The sequence below is a fragment of the Peromyscus californicus genome, unplaced genomic scaffold (genome assembly GCF_007827085.1).
Source record: "Peromyscus californicus insignis strain IS unplaced genomic scaffold, ASM782708v3 Scaffold_27__1_contigs__length_724164, whole genome shotgun sequence".
Taxonomy (NCBI): domain Eukaryota; kingdom Metazoa; phylum Chordata; class Mammalia; order Rodentia; family Cricetidae; genus Peromyscus; species Peromyscus californicus.
Genome location: NW_026294537.1, coordinates 599076 through 620292, shown reverse-complemented (window position 1 = coordinate 620292; position 21217 = coordinate 599076). Strand labels below are relative to the sequence as shown.

General features: G+C 39.4%; 1 protein-coding gene across 1 annotated transcript in view; it reads right to left on the bottom strand.

Moving 5' to 3' along the window:
- Window positions 1-9644, bottom strand: part of LOC128120196 (zinc finger protein 431-like) — a 32024-nt gene extending 22380 nt beyond the window's left edge. Inside the window, exon 1 of the mRNA XM_052753891.1 lies at window positions 9576-9644. Coding sequence (XP_052609851.1) covers window positions 9576-9644 — 69 coding nt within the window. The remainder of the gene's footprint in view (window positions 1-9575) is intronic.
- Window positions 9645-21217: the final 11573 nt, after the last annotated feature.

Below are 21217 nucleotides of genomic sequence, written 5' to 3'. Positions count from 1 at the left end.
TAATGATTCTCAGTATTAATGCCTTTCCCTTTGGGGAAATTTGTGCAGGCTTTGGTAAATGATAAAAATGTGTACAATGGTAGACTGTTGAAACAAAATAATTATTTGGAAAAAGAATCTCTGGCACTGCTGAACCAAGAATTCCATTGTGTCCTCTTAATTGCACCAAGAAGAGGAAAGTTAGAGATTTACTAGACAAACCTGATTGCAAGGACAATATGTATACTTTTCATGTCCAGAGTCAAAGGTAATTAAAGGCAAGAGTTCAGTTGATAAATATAGAGAAATTAGAATGGTATTGTATAATGGAAAAGAGTAAGACCTCAGGAAATTCAGTTTTAGGAGTGTTATGAGGGGAAAAGGCCTATATAGTAGGATTAAGAAATTGTAGTATAGTGTCTGTTCCCCAGAAGAAGTATTTTATCCCATGTTCAGGCATTTGGATAAGGGTCTCTATTGATTCAGAAGCTTCAGGAAAAAGAGTGACTAGTTACTTAAGCATTCATTTCCTTATCTGTGGCAGGAGGAACTTGTGGTCCTTTCATTAACATATGGCTGGTGTCTATTGTCAAGGTCAAGGCTAGCTTCCTCAACCCATGATTTCAAGCCACATACCAGCTCCAAAGCCATCTTTACTCCTGTTTAATCCTACATGAAATTATAGAGTATAAATGGTATCTTTTTCAATTAAATACTGCTGGCAGCCATCTCGATTCACCTTCAGATCATGTCCATCTCCACCTTCTTTCTAAGCACTGCAAACTCCACACATCTTAGGGACCTGAAACCCCTCCCCAAGCCGGTCTCCCAAAAAATATCCAATTGATTGCTTGTTATCCTACATTATTACATCTCATGAAGACAGACAAAAATGGTGATTTGGAAACACACAGGGTATTTAGTGTGTCTTATGCTTTTTTATTAAGCATTTTAACATTAACATGGTTGAAATATTTTGACAAAACAGCACTCATTGGGGTACATCATCTGCCCCTTGCACTTGTACTCAGGAGGCTGACACATAAGGGTCATGGGTTCAACTGTATTTCTCATTAATTATGGATATCCCAGCCAGGCTGAATAACAAACATCTTAAGGGAATCTGTGAAATTATGAAAACCAAATCCAGGGGCAAACTTGCAAAGACACAGCAGTTTGGGGCTATTTATGAATAAAGCTGCTATTAATGTAGTTGAGAAAGTGACCTTGTGGAAGGATGAAGGAACATCTTTTGAATATGTGACCATGAGAAGTAAAACTGGGTCTCTAGATAGGTCAATTCCTAATTTTCAAAGGAACCACCATATTGATTTAAAGCTGGACAAGTTTCCACTCCCCCCAGCAAAAGAGGAATGTTCCTTTTCCTCTACATCCATCCCAGCATGTGATGTTTCTTGTGTTATTGATCTTAGCCATTGTGACAGTTGTAAAATAAACCTCAAAGTACATTTTATTAGCACATCCATGATGGCTAAGTGTGAAATATTTCTTTAAGTGTTTCTCACCATTTTGGATTCCTCAGTTGAAGATTCTGTGTTTAGATCTGTACTTTACTTTTATTGGATTATTTGGTGTGTTCATGTCTAGTTTCCTGAGTTCTTTATTATCCTAGGTGAGGCAACTGAGAACCAAATAGACAAACATGACATGTACTCATTTATGAGTGGGTATTAGCTGATAAGTAAAGAATAATCACAGTACAATCCAGAAACCCAGAGAAGATAAGTAGCAAGACAGCTATAGGGAGGGATACATAGATCTCCCTAGAAAGAGGAAATAAAATAGATTTTTGGGGTGGATGCGCAGCAGGAATAGGAATGATCAGAAGAGGAAGGAAAGGAGAGAGGGAGAGAATACATGGAGAGATGATTGGAATAGGGGAGATTTTAGGGGGCAATGTGAAAACCTAGTGCAGTGGAAATTTCAAGGAAGCCATAAGTGTGACTCAAGTGAGGACTCCAAGTAGAGAACTTGAACTGGCCAGCTTCTGTAACCACAGAAGAATCCCAGTGGTGGGACTGATAACAATCAAGCCAAAAAATATTTGAACCACACTTGTCCTGCCTGCATGATACACTGGGGCAACAGCAGCTCTAAGCTTGTATAATGCCCAACCAATGACTGGTGTAACTTGAGGCACAGGCCATAAGAAGGAGCTCATTCCCAACACTGTCTGGATGTACAAGAACTGGAAGTTGAATGACTCACAGAATTAAGTTAGGACCAAATACCAAAGATGGAAAAGAAAAAGTCAATGAAATGAGTCCTAATTGTATTCTATTATAGTCAGAGAATGATGCCTGTTTAACCACTGGACTGCCATCTGAAACTACCTGGTGATTTTCTCTGCAAAACACAGATTTTTCACTTCTTTGTTTCTTTTTCACTGGAGACATCCATGAGTCATCAGTAGTAAACATGCAACAAAATCAATATTTTGTCTAAGAAATCTGCCCATTGCTTTTAATTTTGTCTTACTCAGTTTCTCAGGGAATGGAGAAAGTTAGAAAGATTTGGAGCCAAAATATTATAGCAATGACTTCTGGCTATATTTTTCATGGAGTCCATTTCCCACTGAAATGCTATGACCTTGACCTCCACTGCATTACTCTCAATTCTCCCTTTTTAGAAGTCCTACAAGATTAGCCACTTAAGCTCTGTGTAAAGCTATCTATGTCTTTTGCCATCTAAACTCCTAATGTCTTCAACCTTTCTCTAAAAGTCATCAATCCTAGGACCTATACTGCAACAAAATCACTTTTGATGTCCCATGTTTTGTCCTAACTTGCTTGTTTCTTGCTGTGATTAAATTTTCCAACCAAAAGCATCTTAGGTAATAAAAGGGTTTATTTGGATGATATTACTGAATTATATCCCATGAATGTGGGAGCTTAGAATAAAAACTCAAGCTAGCACCTGAAGTCAAAAATCCATGGGGAAACTTTGTTTATTTGCTTTTTCTCTTGCCTGGGCACCGTCTTGTTTCAGCTACCTTTCATATCCAGCCCAGGCCCACTTGCTTATGGATATTGCCATGCTTAACAGAAAAGCATTCCTACACTAATCTTCAATCAACACAATCTCTCATTCACACAGTAACCAGCAATTCTGATCTGGGAACACTCTCAGTTGATGTTCCCCCACATGACTTTAGGCCACATCATGTTGACAGCAAAAGCTAATTAAGACAAAGAGACAATGACACCTAGAAGGTTTTAGAACCTCAAACCATGTATTAATTAACTGTATCAATAATTTAAGCAGAAAAAAATTAAATATGAAGATAGAAACAACCGGAAACACAGACATGCTTAGAAATGAGGATAGACAAGCCTCTAAGATCAAGAAAACTAAGTGTCCCTGTAAACAAATTTCACAAATAAACAAAAAACATCAAGGTAATCATAACATAATATAGTAAATTTTTGTGAATACAAAAATTGGTGAAGGCTCATAATTTTCCAGAGAAACAATATAATTAAGTGCCAATAAAACTAAAAACATAGATAGCTCAACTGAAAAAAATCAAGACACAAAGACACACCTACAAATATATATCATGGTCCTTTAACAAGAACTATAAGATTATAATCTAAATCAGACTAAAAAAAAATCTCTGGTTATCACTCATATTGTGCATGCCAGTTCTCTCATTTGCTAATAATAAAAAAAAAATGATTTGGATGAAGAAGGCTGTTTCACCAAAATTAGAGAGATTCACTTGAAGCTTTCTGGTATTTTAACTTTATAGAAAATAATTTTGACTACTAAAAAGATCTCATTCTCTTATGATAAAAAAATGATATTTTCTAGGAGACACCAATTTGTTTCCTATGCTTGATGATTGGATGTGAGTCTGAATCAGTGAGCAAATAAAAACTTTTCCAAACCAAATACAGGATAACAATTTATTAAGTCAAGAGCATATGTTTTATATTATACATCTAAAACATCTTAGTTTGCTCTAATAGCTTTAGTCACAAGAACTATTGAAAACAAGTTTATCCTCATATTTATATGTAGGTTAATATGTGAAAGAATGAATTTCTTCAAAGTATGTACAGGTGGATCTTTGAACCTCCCAACTTGGATATTGGGATATGAACACAGATTGTCTCCAAAAACATATGCTGAGGCACTGGCCAAGCCCCATAGTACATTCTATCCAATAAACTAAAGGTCTATCACAGATTAACAACAAGAACAACAAAGTGTAAATAAATACAGAAGTTAATAAATGATTTATCAGCAACATGACTAATCAATAATAAGATACTGGGTATGGGAAATTTGTAGCATGAGTTGAATACAATCCAAAGGAATTCCTCAACAATTTAAAACAGGATACCTGATTCCAAAGCTAAATGCAAAGTAGTAACTCTCAGAAGGCTCATTGGATTATGAAAAAGTAGTACACATATTGACACAATGTGATTTCTATATTTACCACAAAGCTACAACCATCAAGAACATGTACAATATTTGTGAATGAGTAAAGTAGAGAGAGAAAGCCAAGAATAAAAGCAGAAAAATATAGTCAACTTTTAATCGAAAGACCAAAGGAAGCTCACAGAGGAAATGTGGGATCATGACCAGTGTTATCTAACTACCTATATTCTATGTGTACAGAAATTAAATAAACACAAACTTCACAACTCCAACAAAATTAACTCAAAGTTACCTTTAAATGCTGTTTCTGACCCTGTAGCTATGAATATTTATTCTCCAAACAGAGAGGGTTCAAGCTCTAAAGCTTTCTTGGCAAATGGAGGTAATTGCATGCTATGGCTCTGTGAACTCTCATGTGCCCTTGTGGTTTCATGTCCCCTTGTGGTTTCAGGCAAACCCAGTCCCACTGATGCCCAATCAGAAAACAATGTAGAAGAATCATTTGTCTATATCCTGCCACATGGGTTATGACACGTGATCTAAAATCTGCTCTATCCACTCACCTGTAATTATGCAAAAATATTACAAGTATGACAGCCTCTCATAGCCAGGCAAGGAGAGCCTCCCACTCCCCATTGAACCCACAGTCAGAGTCTCAGAGAAAAAGGGCCATATCCCAGATCACCACAGTGACAAACAGAACCACAGTCTGGCTCATGGCCCATCACAGTCACAGAAGCTCTGACAGCTTAGCAGAACCACTCCTATTGGTTTGGGGTCAGTGGTCCCCACACTCACCATGGCATGGATTGTGGTCTCCCTCACAGCTCCCTACAGCAGAGCAAGATGAGAATCCTTTGACAGAACCTTCAAGTTCCTTCCCACTGGTGCTCCTAAATGCTAAGCTTTCCTGAGATCCCGCATTAGCTAAGGCCACCCATCTCAGACTCAGGACAGAGGCAGCTCCCCTACTGGGTTATCAGAGATCAAATGACACAGACAGCACAGGTCTTCTCAGCTCTGCCCTTCCACCTTAGGGGCAGACAGGACCCTAATCTGGGAAATCTGTATTTTAGAAATTCTTCCAATCTCCCAGAGTAATTCTTGTTCCCCTTCCCAAGCACACAGTCCTTTGTGTACAAATACACACTGAATGTCCAGTGCAGCAAATCATTTCCTTCATATCTTGGAAGTCCTGCAGTCAAACACAGGTCACAGTCAAATAGTAACTATTGTTACTATATAACTGTTAAAGAAAAACAGGCCATGAATTAGAAAATAATTAGTGGTCAATAGTAGGGCTTATAGGTAGGAAAGAGACTGTGGACATGACATAGTCATAATCTCAAAGAATTATTTGGAAAAGTTGGAACAGAATTCATGGCCATGTGTTCCAGATACTAGGGATTTGTATGAAAACAAACGAAGGATTACTCAAATGCATTTCTTTTTCCTGAGGTACACATCTTAAACAAGGAAAATAATAGTCCTGTTAGGCAGGGCCACACAATTTTACCCAGATCTTCTATACTGCGTGAACCAGTGTAACTACAGTAATTTTGTTTCATGATAGGGTCAGTCCTTTATTCAGATTACTGAAGGTGCTGGTCTGTGGACCCCAAGAAATGGCTACTCAGAACATCTGTGGATCATCAAAAATCGATTACATTACTCCACATTGCTATTCTCAAATACTGTTGAAACAGGAAAGCTCTCACCCTCTGTCCTGTCCCTCCCTTTCAGCACTTTCAATACATCAGCTTCAAAGATTTTCAGTGAACTCAATTCTTGCACAGGTCCCTCTTTGTCTTTATGTCCCCCCAAAAAGTCAGGGAGACTGGGGGACACTCAGTAACTACTCCAATTTTCCTTCTCACTGGGTTCATCCTAGAAGGAGGTGCTGGACTATCTTTCCAGCACTGGGCAGCAGAGGCAGGTTTAGGTGTTCAATGCAATTCTCAATTACATAGCATGAGGCAAGCCTGGGCTAGAAAAGACACTGCTCTACACAGAATTCAATGATCAACAGCTCTTGAGAGAAAAGGAATGAAACAATTAATAACCTAGACATATTAGAGAGGAGGAACAAATAGATAAAAGCAATAATGCTCTTAAAAATGTTCAAAATAATAGCAATAAGTGATATTTTAAAGTGATAATGTATTTTTCAAGATAAAAAATTTAGCTACGCCAGGTGGTGGTGGCACACACCTTTAAACCCAGCACTCAGGAGAAAGTGGCAGGCAGATCTATATAAATTTGAGGCCAGTCTGGGCTATAGAGTGATTTCCAGAGAAATCTTGTCTCAATAAATAAATAAATAAATAAATAAATAATAAATAAATAAATAAATAAACAAAAGACCTTAGTTATATTGACTTTAAAAAAAGAGTGCAACGTTCTCTAGTAGAGGGAATATCATTAATAACAGATAGGCTGATCTTCCCAAATATACTGTTGGCTGCAGGGATCTGTAACCTGACACAGAGTTACAGTCAGTGACCTTTTTCTCAAACCTCTGAGCTGACATAACTGTGTCAAGCAGGACTGAACATATCTGCATAGGAGAGTTACCTAATTGAAAATTCAATATCCTTTGGTGCAAGTTGACCTTCCCAAATTGTACAAAAACCAGTCTGCTCTGTCTTCATTCACAAGTCATCAATCAGTACATGCTGGGAAATTACAAAACCACTCCCCCTGCTCTAATCAGGTTTGCTTTCATAATGGTGACTCCAGTAGCTAATTTCCTACCCTGTTTCCCCCAGCAGTGTACACAATAAACTATTCCATCTATTCTGGTCTGAAGGTAGAAACCATGCTCTAAAAGCAAATCCATTTCCTTTTATTGCAATAGATATGCAGCTGTATGACCCAAATAGATAATTTTGAAACTCTGAGGTGATGCAATCAATTAATTTAAGATTTTTAATGTGTAATATACAGTACAGGAAAGTCATTGCCATAGAGAGCAACAGATTAGGACCAAGGCCTCTTGTGTCAACATAAGAGAGCTTGTTTCAGAAACATTTTTTTAAACAGGATTGACATGCAGCTGTTCTAGAATTAAAATGCCTTTGGAGGGAGAAATCAGTAGACACACTTCAGAGATAATAAAAGAAAAATCTATTTAAGGATAGTATGTATTCATCCCCAGCTAATGCTAAAAGAGGAGCCAGCCTAGAAGAGATTTTGCATCCCACATATGCTAATCATCCTTGTGACATTTAGGTTAAGTCTTCAGGTTACACTTTCAGCAATTTAAATAGGGAGGGAAGACTACAAGTCTAATCACTTAAACAGAGGGGAGACTTACACAGCAAAGACATTTCCAAAATTATTTCATATGTAACCCAATTATGTGAAACAGCAGGATCTTCTTCAGTGACAGAGTCCTGAGGTGATGGTCACAAGAGATGAGAAAGAAAGGAAAAGTATAAGGTAGAAAAGATAAAAGCTGGGGTGGGGAGGCATTACACAAGCTGTGTCTCATATTATCTAAACTCCTTAAGAAGAATAGGAATTTGGATACTACTTCCAGGGGTGAAATAAACAGAAATGGGGGAACTTCTAGAAAGTCAGCAGAAAGTATCATACAATAGGACAGATTCAAAGAGGAGGCTAATCAAACAAACAAGGTATCTCAAGAACATTACTGACTAAGCCCCACAGTGAACTGTGGACTGATAACTATAGCCCCTTATGGTGGAAAGAGTTGGTTTCTCAGGATCTGAAGCAACCCCACCACAAGGGCCCTGGTTCCAGACCATTGCTAGTTCTCCAAAGCATATTCCTGGTTTTCAGAAAGGAGCTCTGTTTTATTATCAGTACATCAGGCACTTAGGGAAAGCTTCCTAGGCCTAGGTCCAAGGTTATTACCGGCTCTCCCAAGAATTTTCATAATCCCTACCTGATGGTCTAAGTGAAAGCCTTGCTTGATCAGGCAATTCCTTAACACAACAGTGTTTTACTTCTCTTTTATTCTTATTTTCTTTTTTTTTTTTTATGTTTGGTTTTCCAAGACAGATTTTCACTCTGTATCTTTGGAGCCTGTCCTGGAACTCACTCTGTGGACCAGGCTGGCCTCAAACTCACAGAGATCAACCTGCCTCTGCCTCCTGAGTGAGTGCAGGGATTAAAGGTGTGCACCACCACCACCTGGCTAGTGTTTTACTTTTCAAATTAGTTGACACCTGATGTGATATTGCCCATCCTACAGAATAATGCTTTACTCAAAAAGAAAACTGGAACTTTATGGCATGCCAGGACTTAAGGCTGGTTTTGACCCTGTAATGCCTCAATGAGCTGCTTCTTAGAGTCCAATTCTTTGATACAGTGTTAGGCATAGTGGCTTTTTCCAAATTAGCAGTGGCTTCTTTGTAATGGTTTGGAGCCAAACAAATGTGTACCCTCTTGTCCTAATCTCTAACAGGCCTGGCTAAAATACACTTATCTTTGAGGGGTTTTGTTTTGTTTTGTTTTGTTTCATTTTTGTTTTTGTTTTTGTTTTTGAGGCAGCCCTCCCTAAGCTAAATTCTATTTTGGGAGGCTTAATATCTCCAAAGGATTAATAAATCCTTTATATTACCAATTCTACTCTTCTTTATCACACCTTAGTAGTTGAGTGCTACCCAACACATGAGATGCATTTTACAACCTCCACAAAATTAACTGTAAAAGGATCTTACACATGAAAGTGAAATGCAAAGTCCTGAACCTCTAAAAGGTACTGGAAAATACTCTCCATGTTTGACAACCTGCTTTCCATGGGTGCACCAAAACCATGTCAAAGTTCACTGCAAAAGTGTCTCCTTTTCTTTTTTCCTTCTATTTTTTTCTTGGTTTTTTGTGAGACAAACTTCTCTGTGTAGTTTTGGTGCCTGACCTGGATCTCACTCTGTAAAGCAGGCTGGCCTTGAACTCACAGAGAACTGCTTGATTCTGCCTCGCCAGTGCTGGGATTAAAGGCATGGGCTACCCTCACTCAGCACAAAGATGTTTCTACACACAGCTCCTTCATTCAATTCTGTGAACAGATTCAGCCCACACAGCAAAGTTATTCAGAGGCCTGCCCCTGGGTCGAGGAAGTTTTAATTACCACATGGGACTTCACAGGACTGGGATTCTGCAGGCAGTTGCCCACCTAGATCCAAGAAGGACCAACCATACTAGATCCTGCACCTCACCATCTGATCCACCCCTTCTGGAGACAGCAGCCCCTCACTCACCAAATCATGGTTTCCCAGCTCGGCCATACTCTCTGCTCAGATCCCTGCAGGAGCATCCACAGCACAACACACAAAACTGCTGGCTGCAGCCTTTCTTCAAAGCCAAGACTGAAGCTGGTGGCCGGAAGAAACCTGCACAACTCCTGACTGGCAGGTCACCTGGAGGATCTGATTGGCTAGGGAGGCCTGAGTGATAAGAGCACCTCCAATAGGGTTACAATGTGCTTAAAAACACAGCACAATGGTTCCTGTCCCTCCCTTCCACCACAGACAAAGACTTTCTCTAGATCAGCAGGGATATGCATATTAATAACACTTGCCCTTGCCTCTAATAGCTGACCCTGCTCTATTCCTTCTCTCCATAGGTACTTCCTCTTCTTCCTCCTGGACGTAATGTAGCTAGCTAGCTTGTACAGACCATTATACTGTGTAGGGTGGAGTGATTCCCTATCACACAGGTGGAAGGGTGCCTGGACTACTAGCAACTAAGGAGAGATTTAAAGACACACATAGATAGTGTTAGTTGTGTGACTTAACACTGATATTAGGTGAACTGAAGGTACTTTTTTCCTGGTTGTCATAGGGACTTCAGACAACCAGCAAAGAAAATCAGGAACTAGATCACAACCAGCATAATAGATCCACTGCATTAGGATTTCTATTCCAGATATTCAGAGCAAACTTTTGGCAAATGAGTAGTAGTAAAGAATACTCATCGTGGATAGTTGAATACTTAGAGAATATTTGAACTAGGAATAATGTGTTTATGAGCACTATTATTAGTCAGCACATCTTACTCAGTGGGCAGGTGAAAAAAAAATAGAATTGCTTTATTCAAGATTTTCTACATGATCAGAACTGGTAGAACAAATCTCTCCATATATGAAGAAAGTGGATACAGGGTTTCTCTGTGTAGCTTTGGAGCCTGTCCTAGATCTCACTCTGTAGACCAGGCTGGCCTAGAACTCACAGAGATACACCTGCCTCTGCCTCCCAAGTGCTGGGATTAGAGGCATGTACCACCACTGCCTGGCAGAAAGTGTTTTATTAAAATGTCTCACAAACTGTGGTTCATGTAGTCCAACAATGACTGCCTACTAATAGAAATTCATAGAATTCACTATTTGTTCAGTTTATGAGGCTATATATCTCAGCTGGTCTTCAGTATACACCACAATTTTAAGGAAGTAGCCTCTAATGCTGGTAAAGGAATGAATGTGGTAGCCAGAGGTAGGACAAGCAGACAAAGAGACAGCTTCCTCCTTCAGTGTCCTTTATATGTGTAGGCTGTCTCCAGAACGTATGATCAAGATTAAAGGTGAAGCTTATACTTTTATTTATTTATTTATTTATTTATTTATTTATTTATTTATTTATTTGTTTGTTTATTTATTTATTTTTGGTGTTTTGAGACTGTATTTACCTGTGTAGCCCTGGAACTCATTCTGTAGACAAGCCTGGTCTCAAGCTCAGAAAATCCAACTGATTCTTCCTCCTGAGTGCTGGAGTTGAAGGTGTGCACAGCCACCAAGTAGCTGAAGGAGGATATCACCTCAAATGATCCACATTAAAGGTGGGTCTTTCATTTCAAATCCTTTTAAATACCCCTCACAGGTTTATGCAACTCTTTGAGTTTTACTTATTTTCAGAGGTAGTCAGATTGACTACCAAGAATAGCAGTCAAAATAGCCAAGACAGAAGAAAGGAGAAAATTTTCTTATGAGTAGGAGGCCAGTAGAGTAATGGATGCTTTTCCAATGCTTTTCCTAAACAAATGGAACATGTTCATTTTACTTAGGGAGTCTGGACACATTCATGTAGAGTTCTCCCTATTCCTAAGCAGGCTAGGTTAACAAAGCCATTTTTTGAACATGATCACAATGCAAAAGCAGAGACATTTAGAGGAATTCTTACCTCAAAGTAATGCAGAAACTTACATAAATTATAAAAATGATAAGAAGAAATGCTTCTGGGATTTTCATCTTGTATTACAAGGTCTTAGCTGAAAATCAGGTAAATGGCAGAGTGAAAGTAGTTTTTTCTTGAGCATAGGTGACCTGTCAATCTTGATGGTGGATCTAAAAGATAACTGTACCAATACCACAATTCTCACAGATACAAAAGAGAAAGAACACAAATACTGAAAACACCCTAGAAAAGTCACTTAACTGTACTGTATATTCTGCTCTTAGATGAAGAATTATGATGATCTCTGTTAACCTCAGAACAAGGGTACTTTTGCCTCTGAGCAGGCTGGCTTGACACAAGGCCACAGCTGCCTCCATGTAAGATCAGAAGGACTTCATTTTAACTAGCCCTGTCTCTGGTCTGTCTCAGGTTTGTGATGTCACTGTGAATAATTCCATTCTTTCGCTTTTTCTAACTTAAAAATTTAGTTATATGATATTTTGCCTGTGCACATAATGATAGAGGCTAGAAGAAGGCAGGGGATGCCTGTAATTTGTGTTACAGCAAATTGTTAGCTACCATGTAGGTTCTAGAAATAAAACCTGGATCCTCTGTAACAACAGCCAGTGCTCTTAATTGCTGAGCCATCTCTCTAGCTCCTCCTTTTTATTTAAAATATATTTTTATAAATTTTTAGTTAAAAGATATTAAATCACATTTTCTTTCATCTCTTCATTCCATCCCTTCACAAATCCCCTCTAACTTCTTTCTTAGGTATGGATGAATAAGTTTCCTGAAATATATGAATACAATCTGCTGTGTCCACTTTTATTATTTGTACATATATTGATAATCAGCTGACCACATTGTACTGGATAAACAATTAGGAGCTCATCCCTGCCTGAGGTTAATTCTCTCAAAAAGAGGATAATTCCACTTTTTAATTAGCACTTCCTTCATGGAAAGGACAACTCTGTGTCCTTACTGGAGTGGATACTTATTCTGGTATCTGCTTTTTGTACTGGTATGACCAGATTTTGGTGACCCCCAAAATAACAACATGAAGACCAAATCCTGTATATAAGAACAAAGAGCCTTAATTTTCAAGCTCAGAGCTTGTCCTCTTTCTCTGTTTAATGCAGCAGTAAGATCAGAGAGCTCTGTGTCCAGGCAGGGTGGGATTTTTATCACAGCAGTGATTGGGTTGAGGGGATTTCTAGGGTTCAGGACCATGATTGGCTGACATTTGTCTAGGGGTATAGTGAAATGTTCAGAATGTCAGGTACTTCCACTGGGTGGGGTCAGCTTATGGTTTTTCCTAATAATTTGCCCAACACAACAAAAATGGACACAGCAGGTTGTATTTGAAAAGGAAAAATCAGTAGCCATCTTGAGAGGCACATGCCCCCTCGCCTCCTCCAAAGGCATTTGCTGACCAGCAGTTTTAGAAGTGATCAGAAATTGAACTTATAAGGCTGGGATAATAAATCTCGGTATCCTCGACTTGATAAAACAAGATATCGGGAGTAATGGACTCAATTGACCAGAAGTTGACCTTAGAGGAAAGTAGGACTGTATTAATAATTCTGAATGTGTCAACAAAAGCAGGACATAGGGAATAAAAATGTATGTCTCCATAGATACTCTGAATCCTCTTAGCAGTTACTAACCTTATGCTTACCTTACCCCTAGCTCCCTCATCCAATCCCAAGCTGCATGTAAACTTTTCCTATATAAACCCCTTAAAGTGAGTGCTTGGGACTGTTCTCCTCCACCTGCTGTATCAGATGTTGGATGGCAGACCAAGCTTGCTTGTTTTGTTAATTAAAACCTCTGTTTACTTGCATAGGATAATGACTCTGTGGTGGTCTTGCTTGGTGGTCTTGTGACCTGGGCACAAATGTATTCATGTATTTCAGCATACTTGTTCACCCATACCTAACAAGGAAAAAGTTGGTAGAGATTTTTGAAGAGATGGAATGAAGAGATGAAAAGAAATGTGATATAATATTTTTGAATTAACAATTCATGGAAATAAATTTTAAATAAAAAGAGGGGCTAGAGAGATGGCTCAGCAATTAAGAGCACTGGGAGATGTTACAGAGGATCCAGGTTTTATTTCTAAAACCCACATGGTACATAACCATTTGCTGTAATTCTATTTCCAGGTGTCTCCTGCCTTTTTTTTTTGGTTTCTATAAGTACTGTGCACAGACACATGCATGGAAAACACAGATATAATTTAATTTTTTAAAAGTTAGAAAAATGGGCCATGTGGTGGTGGCATATGCCATTAATCCCAGCACTCGAGAGGCAAAGGCAGGAGGATCTCTATGAGTTTGAGGCCAACCTGATCTACAGAGAGACCATGCCAGTCTGGAGTACAGAGTGAGTTCCAGGAAAGGCTTCAATGCAACACAGAGAAACCCTGTCTCAAAAAATTTTTTGAAAAATGGAAGAATGAAATTTTCTACAGTGAAGTCATAGCCCTGAGACAAAGAGCAACCAGAGCTGTACAATCTAGCTAGCCACATGGTGTCCAGGAGCATAAAGGGGAAGTGCCAATGTAGGGCAGGAAGAGAGCAGGGTCTGATATTTGAGCCAGGGGCCAGGTGCTATTGAAATGCAAATCTCTTGTAGTTCAGAACAGGTCTGGGTCTGGGGTGGAAGAAAAGGTCAGGAACACTTGTGCTGTTTCTTTAAGCATGGTGTAACCCTATGGGAGGTGTTCTTGTCATTCAGGTCTCACTAGCCAATGAGGCACTCGAAGCGACCTGCCAGTCACAAGTGGTGCAGGGTCTTTCCAGTCACCAGCTTTAGGCGTGGCTTTGAAGAGGAGCTGGTGCCAGCTGTTTGTGTGCTGTGTTGTGATTGCTTCTGCAGGAAGCTGAGCAGAGAAGGTGGGCAAGCTGGAAAACCACAACATGGTGAGTGAGGACCTGCTGTCCCCAGACTGGGAGGAGTGATCAGTTGAGTCATGGGAGACAGTGTGATGAATCCTCCCCTGGCTGGGTGGGAGCCAGTGGCTGGATGTAGAGTTCTGCATGTTGTTGCATGGTCCTGCATGGTCCAGCATTGTTCTGCTCATCCTGCTTGCTCCAGAGTGGTTCTGTGTGGTCCTGGATGGTGTTTGCAATTCCTGGGCTGGCTGGCAGCCCCTGTTTCACTTCACTCCACTGGCTGCATCTATGCAGAGCATTGGGAGTGGGATTGTGCTTTGAAATAACTTTGTTGTTGACATCACTGTGAAATGTCAGTGACATCAGTGCTTATGTTGTCACTATGGAGCCCAGCTTTGCTTAACTCAGAAAACAATAGTCCCATAGCTTCCAGAAGTACTGCACTTTGAACTTCTTATATTTAAATTTAGAATCCATCTGGAGTTAATTCTGTGGAGATCAAAAACAGTACCACCTATGTAAAGTAGCATTTCACTGCTAAACTGTGATGTTGAAGAGTAGAATTGATAGGGAAAAGTCTTACCAGTTTTTAGGAGACTTTAATTCACAAAGTAGCCATTTGAGTCACATAGTGCACTGTTCATTGCAGAACATGAAGTATTTGCCTATGGCTTTTCCCCTCAGACCAGAAGAGGGGGAATAGTGCATTGTGTAAACAGCAGGGGAAACAGACTAGACAATAGCTAGATCACAACTGAAATTAAAGGGAGTGAGCCTCAGGGTTCTTCATTACATAGAAGGACTGATGGGACATGGAGAGTGACTTTCTTTGTAATTTTCCTGCATGTATTAATTCCTTCCATGTAAATAAAAACAGATAGAATTGGTGGATGTACAGTTTAGGGAGAATAACTTGAACTACTAAGTATTCAGTTTCCAGTTAGCAAAATCTCCTATGCAGATATGTACAATCCTTGTTGACACAGTTAAGTCAGCTGAGACTTTTGAGACATAAGCCAATGGCTGTAACACCATGTGTTAGCAGAGGCTAACACTTTACATATTACAAAGTCATACAATCTCTTATTAAAGGTATTCACTTTACCATGGAGGTGCCTACTGTATTTCAAAGTCAGTATAGCTAAGTTTTCTTCCAATTATTTTTTATCATTTTCAAACATCAATTATTGATACCATTTAAAAAATTCATTTTCTTTAAATGCATTGCTGTTTTTTTTTTATTTTTCAGTGTTTCTCAGTTTAAGAATTTCATTCCATTTTTTAAGTGCTGTTTACTTATCTATTTATTTATATCAGTTTAGAGCAGTGGTTCTCAACCTTGGTCATGGCTCCATTTGGGAGATCAAATGGCTATATCACAGGACTGGCCTAAGATGATTGGGAACCACAGATATTTATATAATTCATAACAGTAGCAAAAATATAGTTATAAAGTGGCAGTGAACATAATTTTTTATTTAAGGGCATAACTGCATCATGAGGAAATGTATTGAAGAGTCACAGCATTTGAAAAGTTGAGAACCACTTGTTTAGATCACTGATTCCTATAGCTCAGGCTTGTCTCACACCATAAAATTAAGAATTGCTTTGAACACCTATTCCTGCCTCGGGGGCATAGTGCTGGGAAGACAGTCCTGAAACTCATTTCTGACTGGGCCTTGACTGGACTTTAGGAAAATAGATCAGTGAATAAGTATTCTCCAACTTCTCTAGATTTTATTGTGAATTTATAAATGAATTGGACTTGTGTAAGAATTGAGTTCACTTGCTAACTTTAAAGCAGGTGTAGTCACAGCACAGAAAGGGAGGAACAAGAAAGAGGGTGAAAGCTTTCCTTCTGTGACAGTAGTTGCTATGAGAAATGGGTAGTGAGGTAATCAATTTTAGACCATAAATAAATATTCTGACTGGCCATTTCTTGGGTCCACAGAAAAGGCAATCAAGAATCTGGACAATGAACTGAATGTTCATGATACCAAATTCCTGTAGCTACACTAGTTCAAAGAGAATAGAAGAAATGGGGTAAAATGGTGTGATGCTGTCTAATATGACTGTATTTTCCAGGTTTAAGATGTATACCCCTGTGGAAGCCCGTTTTCAGGTTCCTCGTGGCTTTACCCAGCAGGTCTGCATAGAGAGGATGATTAGGACGACCAGCCTCAGTGCAGGTGTCAGAAATGCAATGTCAGAAATTGGCTGTGCTGTGGGGAGGTCTTTTGCTCTACTCCTTGGCATTTTTCTATAAATGCCTTAGGGCAGAGACAGCCAGGGATTGTTGGAATAGGTTCCAGGCCCTCTCGAGGCTATCCTTTATTTTCTATCTTTTTATCTCCACAATCTAAATCTTTCTACCTAATATTTCCTGCTGCTCACACTCAAGAAAATTCTGAGGAACTGTGGAGTTGGTGTGTAAATACCCGACATACCCCAAGAGCAATGATGTGAATAGAACTTGGGGAGTTCTAACTCAAATCTCTAGTCTCTGAAGCAAAGGCCATAAAACCTGTTTCATCTTTCTAACAGAATGTTTGGGGATTATAATTACATTGTTTTCAGTATCTCTCCTGCCTGTAAGCCCTCCCATAGGCCCTTTATTGTGTTCTAATCCATGGCCTCTTTTTGCTTAACAACAGTTACCATTTGAATGTGACTTGCCTTTGGTTGCAGGACTTTCCAGCTATGAAGTAAAGTTTTGGCTGTACTGGACACTGTATATGTTATTTTCAAAATGTATGAAACTTAATTTATGTGTATGAGTTTTGCCTGTGTGTATATCAAGTGAATGCCAGGTACCAGTAGATGACAAAAGGGAGTGTCTGGTCCCCAGTGCCTGTAGTTACAGATAGTTGTGAGCTGTCTTTTTGGTGCTGAGAATCAAAATCAGGCCCTGTGAATGAGTAGCCAGTGCTCTCAGTTGTTGAACAATCCATTCAGCCCCATGAACATTTCATGACAACAGTAAGGTGTGATGGATGATCCTGATTTCATCTTTACCTCAGCCCTGATCACCCAAAAGAAATACAAGGTTGACAGCATCCAAACCTAACACAGACATGGTTCTTAAAAAAGTTCCTAAGCCCAAATCTCCAGAAAATTAGGGAGGAGTACAAAAATGATCATGAGAGAAACTGACAAGTCTTTAAAGTGTCTGATGGCTTGATCAAAGCCAGAAGATTGAGTTTATCTCCAATGCCAAAAAATGAACAGCAATGTGAGCCCACAAGGACAATTGTCAGGTGGACCCATGCTGGAGTTTATACCTTCTGTAAAGAGAGAAGAGGAACTTGCAGGCATGAAGACTGACTTGTCTGAATGGGATGGTAGTCTGCTTTCTTGGTGCTTGTAAAACTTAGAGTTAGGAGCTCTAAATGATGGTGACTTCAGATGACATTGTCAGGAGTTCCTGAGAGTCAAACAGATGTGACTCCAAGTCTGGGGAAATCATGCATTTATAAAGATCTATGGAGCATGAAAACATCATTAGAACAGGAGTTTTGGGTGTGAAAGCCCAGGATCAAATGACCAGAGAGGAATGCTTGGGGTATACCTGAGGGCAAGCTGGCTTCTATTGTGCTCTCTTTATCTACTCAGCTGTGATGAATCAGTTCACTCCACGTCTTCCACTCTTTCTGGTTTTTGACAAGTACATGTAGCTCTCACTGACAGTTTCCTACAGCCCCAACTTTGTGGTCCTCTTTTGGACCTTAAAGCTCCTCAGTCCCCACCCTATCATTCCCTGTAACAACTAGTGAAATAGTGACCACATGAAATTCTATTTTCATTGGGCATCTCATTGTGGGAAAAGACTTGAATCCTCCAGATGAGAATGTGGGAGGGTTTTAGAGATGAGAAAAATTAATTACATAGATTATTTAGTTTTACATATTTTTGCTTTCTATCTAAAACTCTTAAGACCTCAAGCATGGGTTATTTATCTTGTATTTTCTTTGTAGTTCCAAACTAGTCAATTTGAGTAAATATCATGTTTTAAATTTTCATTAATAATTTGCTTTTTTTTCCCCTTTTCTCTTTTCTTTTTTAAAAAATAATTTATTTAAGTTAATCTTATGTGCACTGGTGTGAAGGTGTTAGATCCCCTGGAATTGAAGTTACAGACAGTTGTGGCTTGCCATGTGGGTGCTGGAAATTGAAATCAGTTCCTCTAGATGAGTAGCCCGTGCTCTTCACCTCTGAGCCATCTCTCCAGCCCCTCTTTTCTGTTATCTATTTGTAAAGAATAGTATTACTATGAGTCATTGGCTGGCCTGGAACTCACACTACAGACTAGGCTGTTCTGGGTCATCAGAGAGATCTGTCCATCTTGCCTCCAGAGTACCTGCATTATAGGTGGGCATGTCACTCACTGGATAACTTAGTTCATTTAATTGGATTATTGAGGATGAATGGCTGAGGCTGTCTAGTTAGAGTAGCCAGGGCACAGGTTCTGGTCCAGTCTTCAATAACAGAAGACAGTTCCTATCAAATGTAGCTTTCATGCCTTAATGTCTGCTGTCTTCCACCTTTGAAAAAAATGTTTTCTTTATTATTGAGTCAGTTATAATTCATCAGTGACCTGGGAAGGTTACTTTCTTTATTCTGCAGATGGTGAAACCTTGGCTCACAGAGATAAGTAGTTTTTTTAATAGTTAAGTGTAATTGTTCATGTAACTGATCCCATCATTCTAATGTCTTACTAAATGCATTTGAAGCAACCTATGCTAAACATGGTGGCTCAAGACTGCAATCATGGTACTTTGAATGTGGAGGTAGGAATTTCAGGTTGTCAAAGTTATCCAAAATGAGAATGGTCAATGGGTTATGGTCTGAGGACCACCACACAAAAGGAGAATGTGATTGGCTCAGGACAATGTCCAAAGTCTTCCCAGCAGCTCCAGAAATTCAGGGCCATGGCACCAGCAATTGTTAGCAGAGGTACTGACCACCTCAAATTTACTATTATTGATAATATTATCTATTCTTGATAATGTTTGCTTCCATAGCACCTAGATAACTTGGAGATTAGACTCCTGTTCCTCATTAAATAGTGGAATTCTCCTGCAGGTGAGAGAATTAGTGTCAAGCAGGGATGAGCTCCCTAATTGCATATCCAGTACAGTATGTTCATCCTTGAATCATTATAAACACAACCACCAGAAATGGACTCAGCAGGTTTTATTCATATAATTGTGCATACTTATTGTCACCTGCTTAACAGGGAAGAAATTGGAAGGGAAAAATTTGGAAGAGATGGAGAGAGGATAAGGAAGGGAGAAAGTAATTTAATGCATATTAATTAAAATGTATGAAAATAAATTTTAAATAAAGAAGTGGCATAGGTAGATAGCTTAACAATTAAAAGCAGCACCAGGTGTAGTTACATAAGACACAGGTTCCATTATACCTAACCATCTCCTGTAACTCTCTTCTGGCCTCTGCAAGTACTCTGCACAGATTCCTGAAGGCAAACATCCATATACATAAAATAAAATAAAGCTTAGAAATAGAATTCTCTGCAATGATGTCACAGCTCTGAGACAGACAGCAGGCAGGGCTAGTTAAAATGATCTCCTTCCCATCCTGCATGCTTGTAAGACAATCTACGAAATCAACTTTCAACATACATGGAGAGATTTATTCTACTAGTCCTGATCATGTAGAGAAGCTTCAATAATACAGTTGTGTTTTTTTTTCATCTGCCTATGGAGGAAGATGTGTTAACAATCGTGCTCATAAATGTGTTCTTTCTAAATCCATTATTCTTTAAGCATTCAACTTTTCATGAAGACTACTCTTTATAGTTATTTAATTTGCCCACAGTTTGCTCTGAATTTCAGGAATAAAACTCCTAAAACAATGGAGCCATCCTCCAGCTTTCTGATGGGAGAAAGACCTACTATCTTGTTTGTGAAAAAGTTCCTGCTTTTCTTTGCTGGTTGTCTGAAATCCCTGTGACAACTAGGTAAAAAATATGTTCAGTTCACCTGATGTCAGTGTTAAGTCACACAACTAACACTCTCCTTATGTGTCTTTAAATGTCTCTTTAGTTGTTAATATTCCAGACACCCTTCTACCTGTGTGACAGGGAATCACTCCACCCCTGGTCTGTATGAGATAGCTAGCCACATTGTCTCCAAGAGGAAGAAGGAGAAGTGTGTATGGAGAGCAGGTAGAGATCAGGGTCTGCTTTTGCAGTCAGGGGCAAGTGCTATTGATATGCATATTTACGCTGGTCTAGAAAAAGTATTTGGGGTAGAAGTGAGGGACAGGAACCATTGTGCTGTTTTCTTATGCACGTTGAAACCCTATTGGATGTACTCTTGTCACTCAGGTCTCACTAGCCAATCAAGTCCTCCAGGTGATGTGCCAGTCAGGAGTTGTGCAGGGTCATTCCTGCTGCCACTGGCTTTAGACTTGTCTTTGAAGAGGAGCTGGTGCTATTGCTTTTGCGTTGTGTGCTGTGAGTGCTACTTCAGGGAGCTGAGCAGAGAGCATGACTAAGCTGGAAACCATGACATGGTGAGTGATGGGTTGCTGTCTCCAGATGGGATGGAGCAGATAGATGGTGAGGTGTAGGATCCAATGTGGTGAATCCTCCCTGGATATGGGTGGGAAACTGACTGCAAAATTCCTGTCCTTAAGGTCCCATGTGGTACTTGAATCTCCCTGGAACCAGGTACAGGCCTCTGAACAACTTTGCTCTGTGGGCTGTATCTACTTACAGAATTGTAAGTACGGAGCTGTGCTTAAAACATCTTTGAAGCCGGGAAGTGA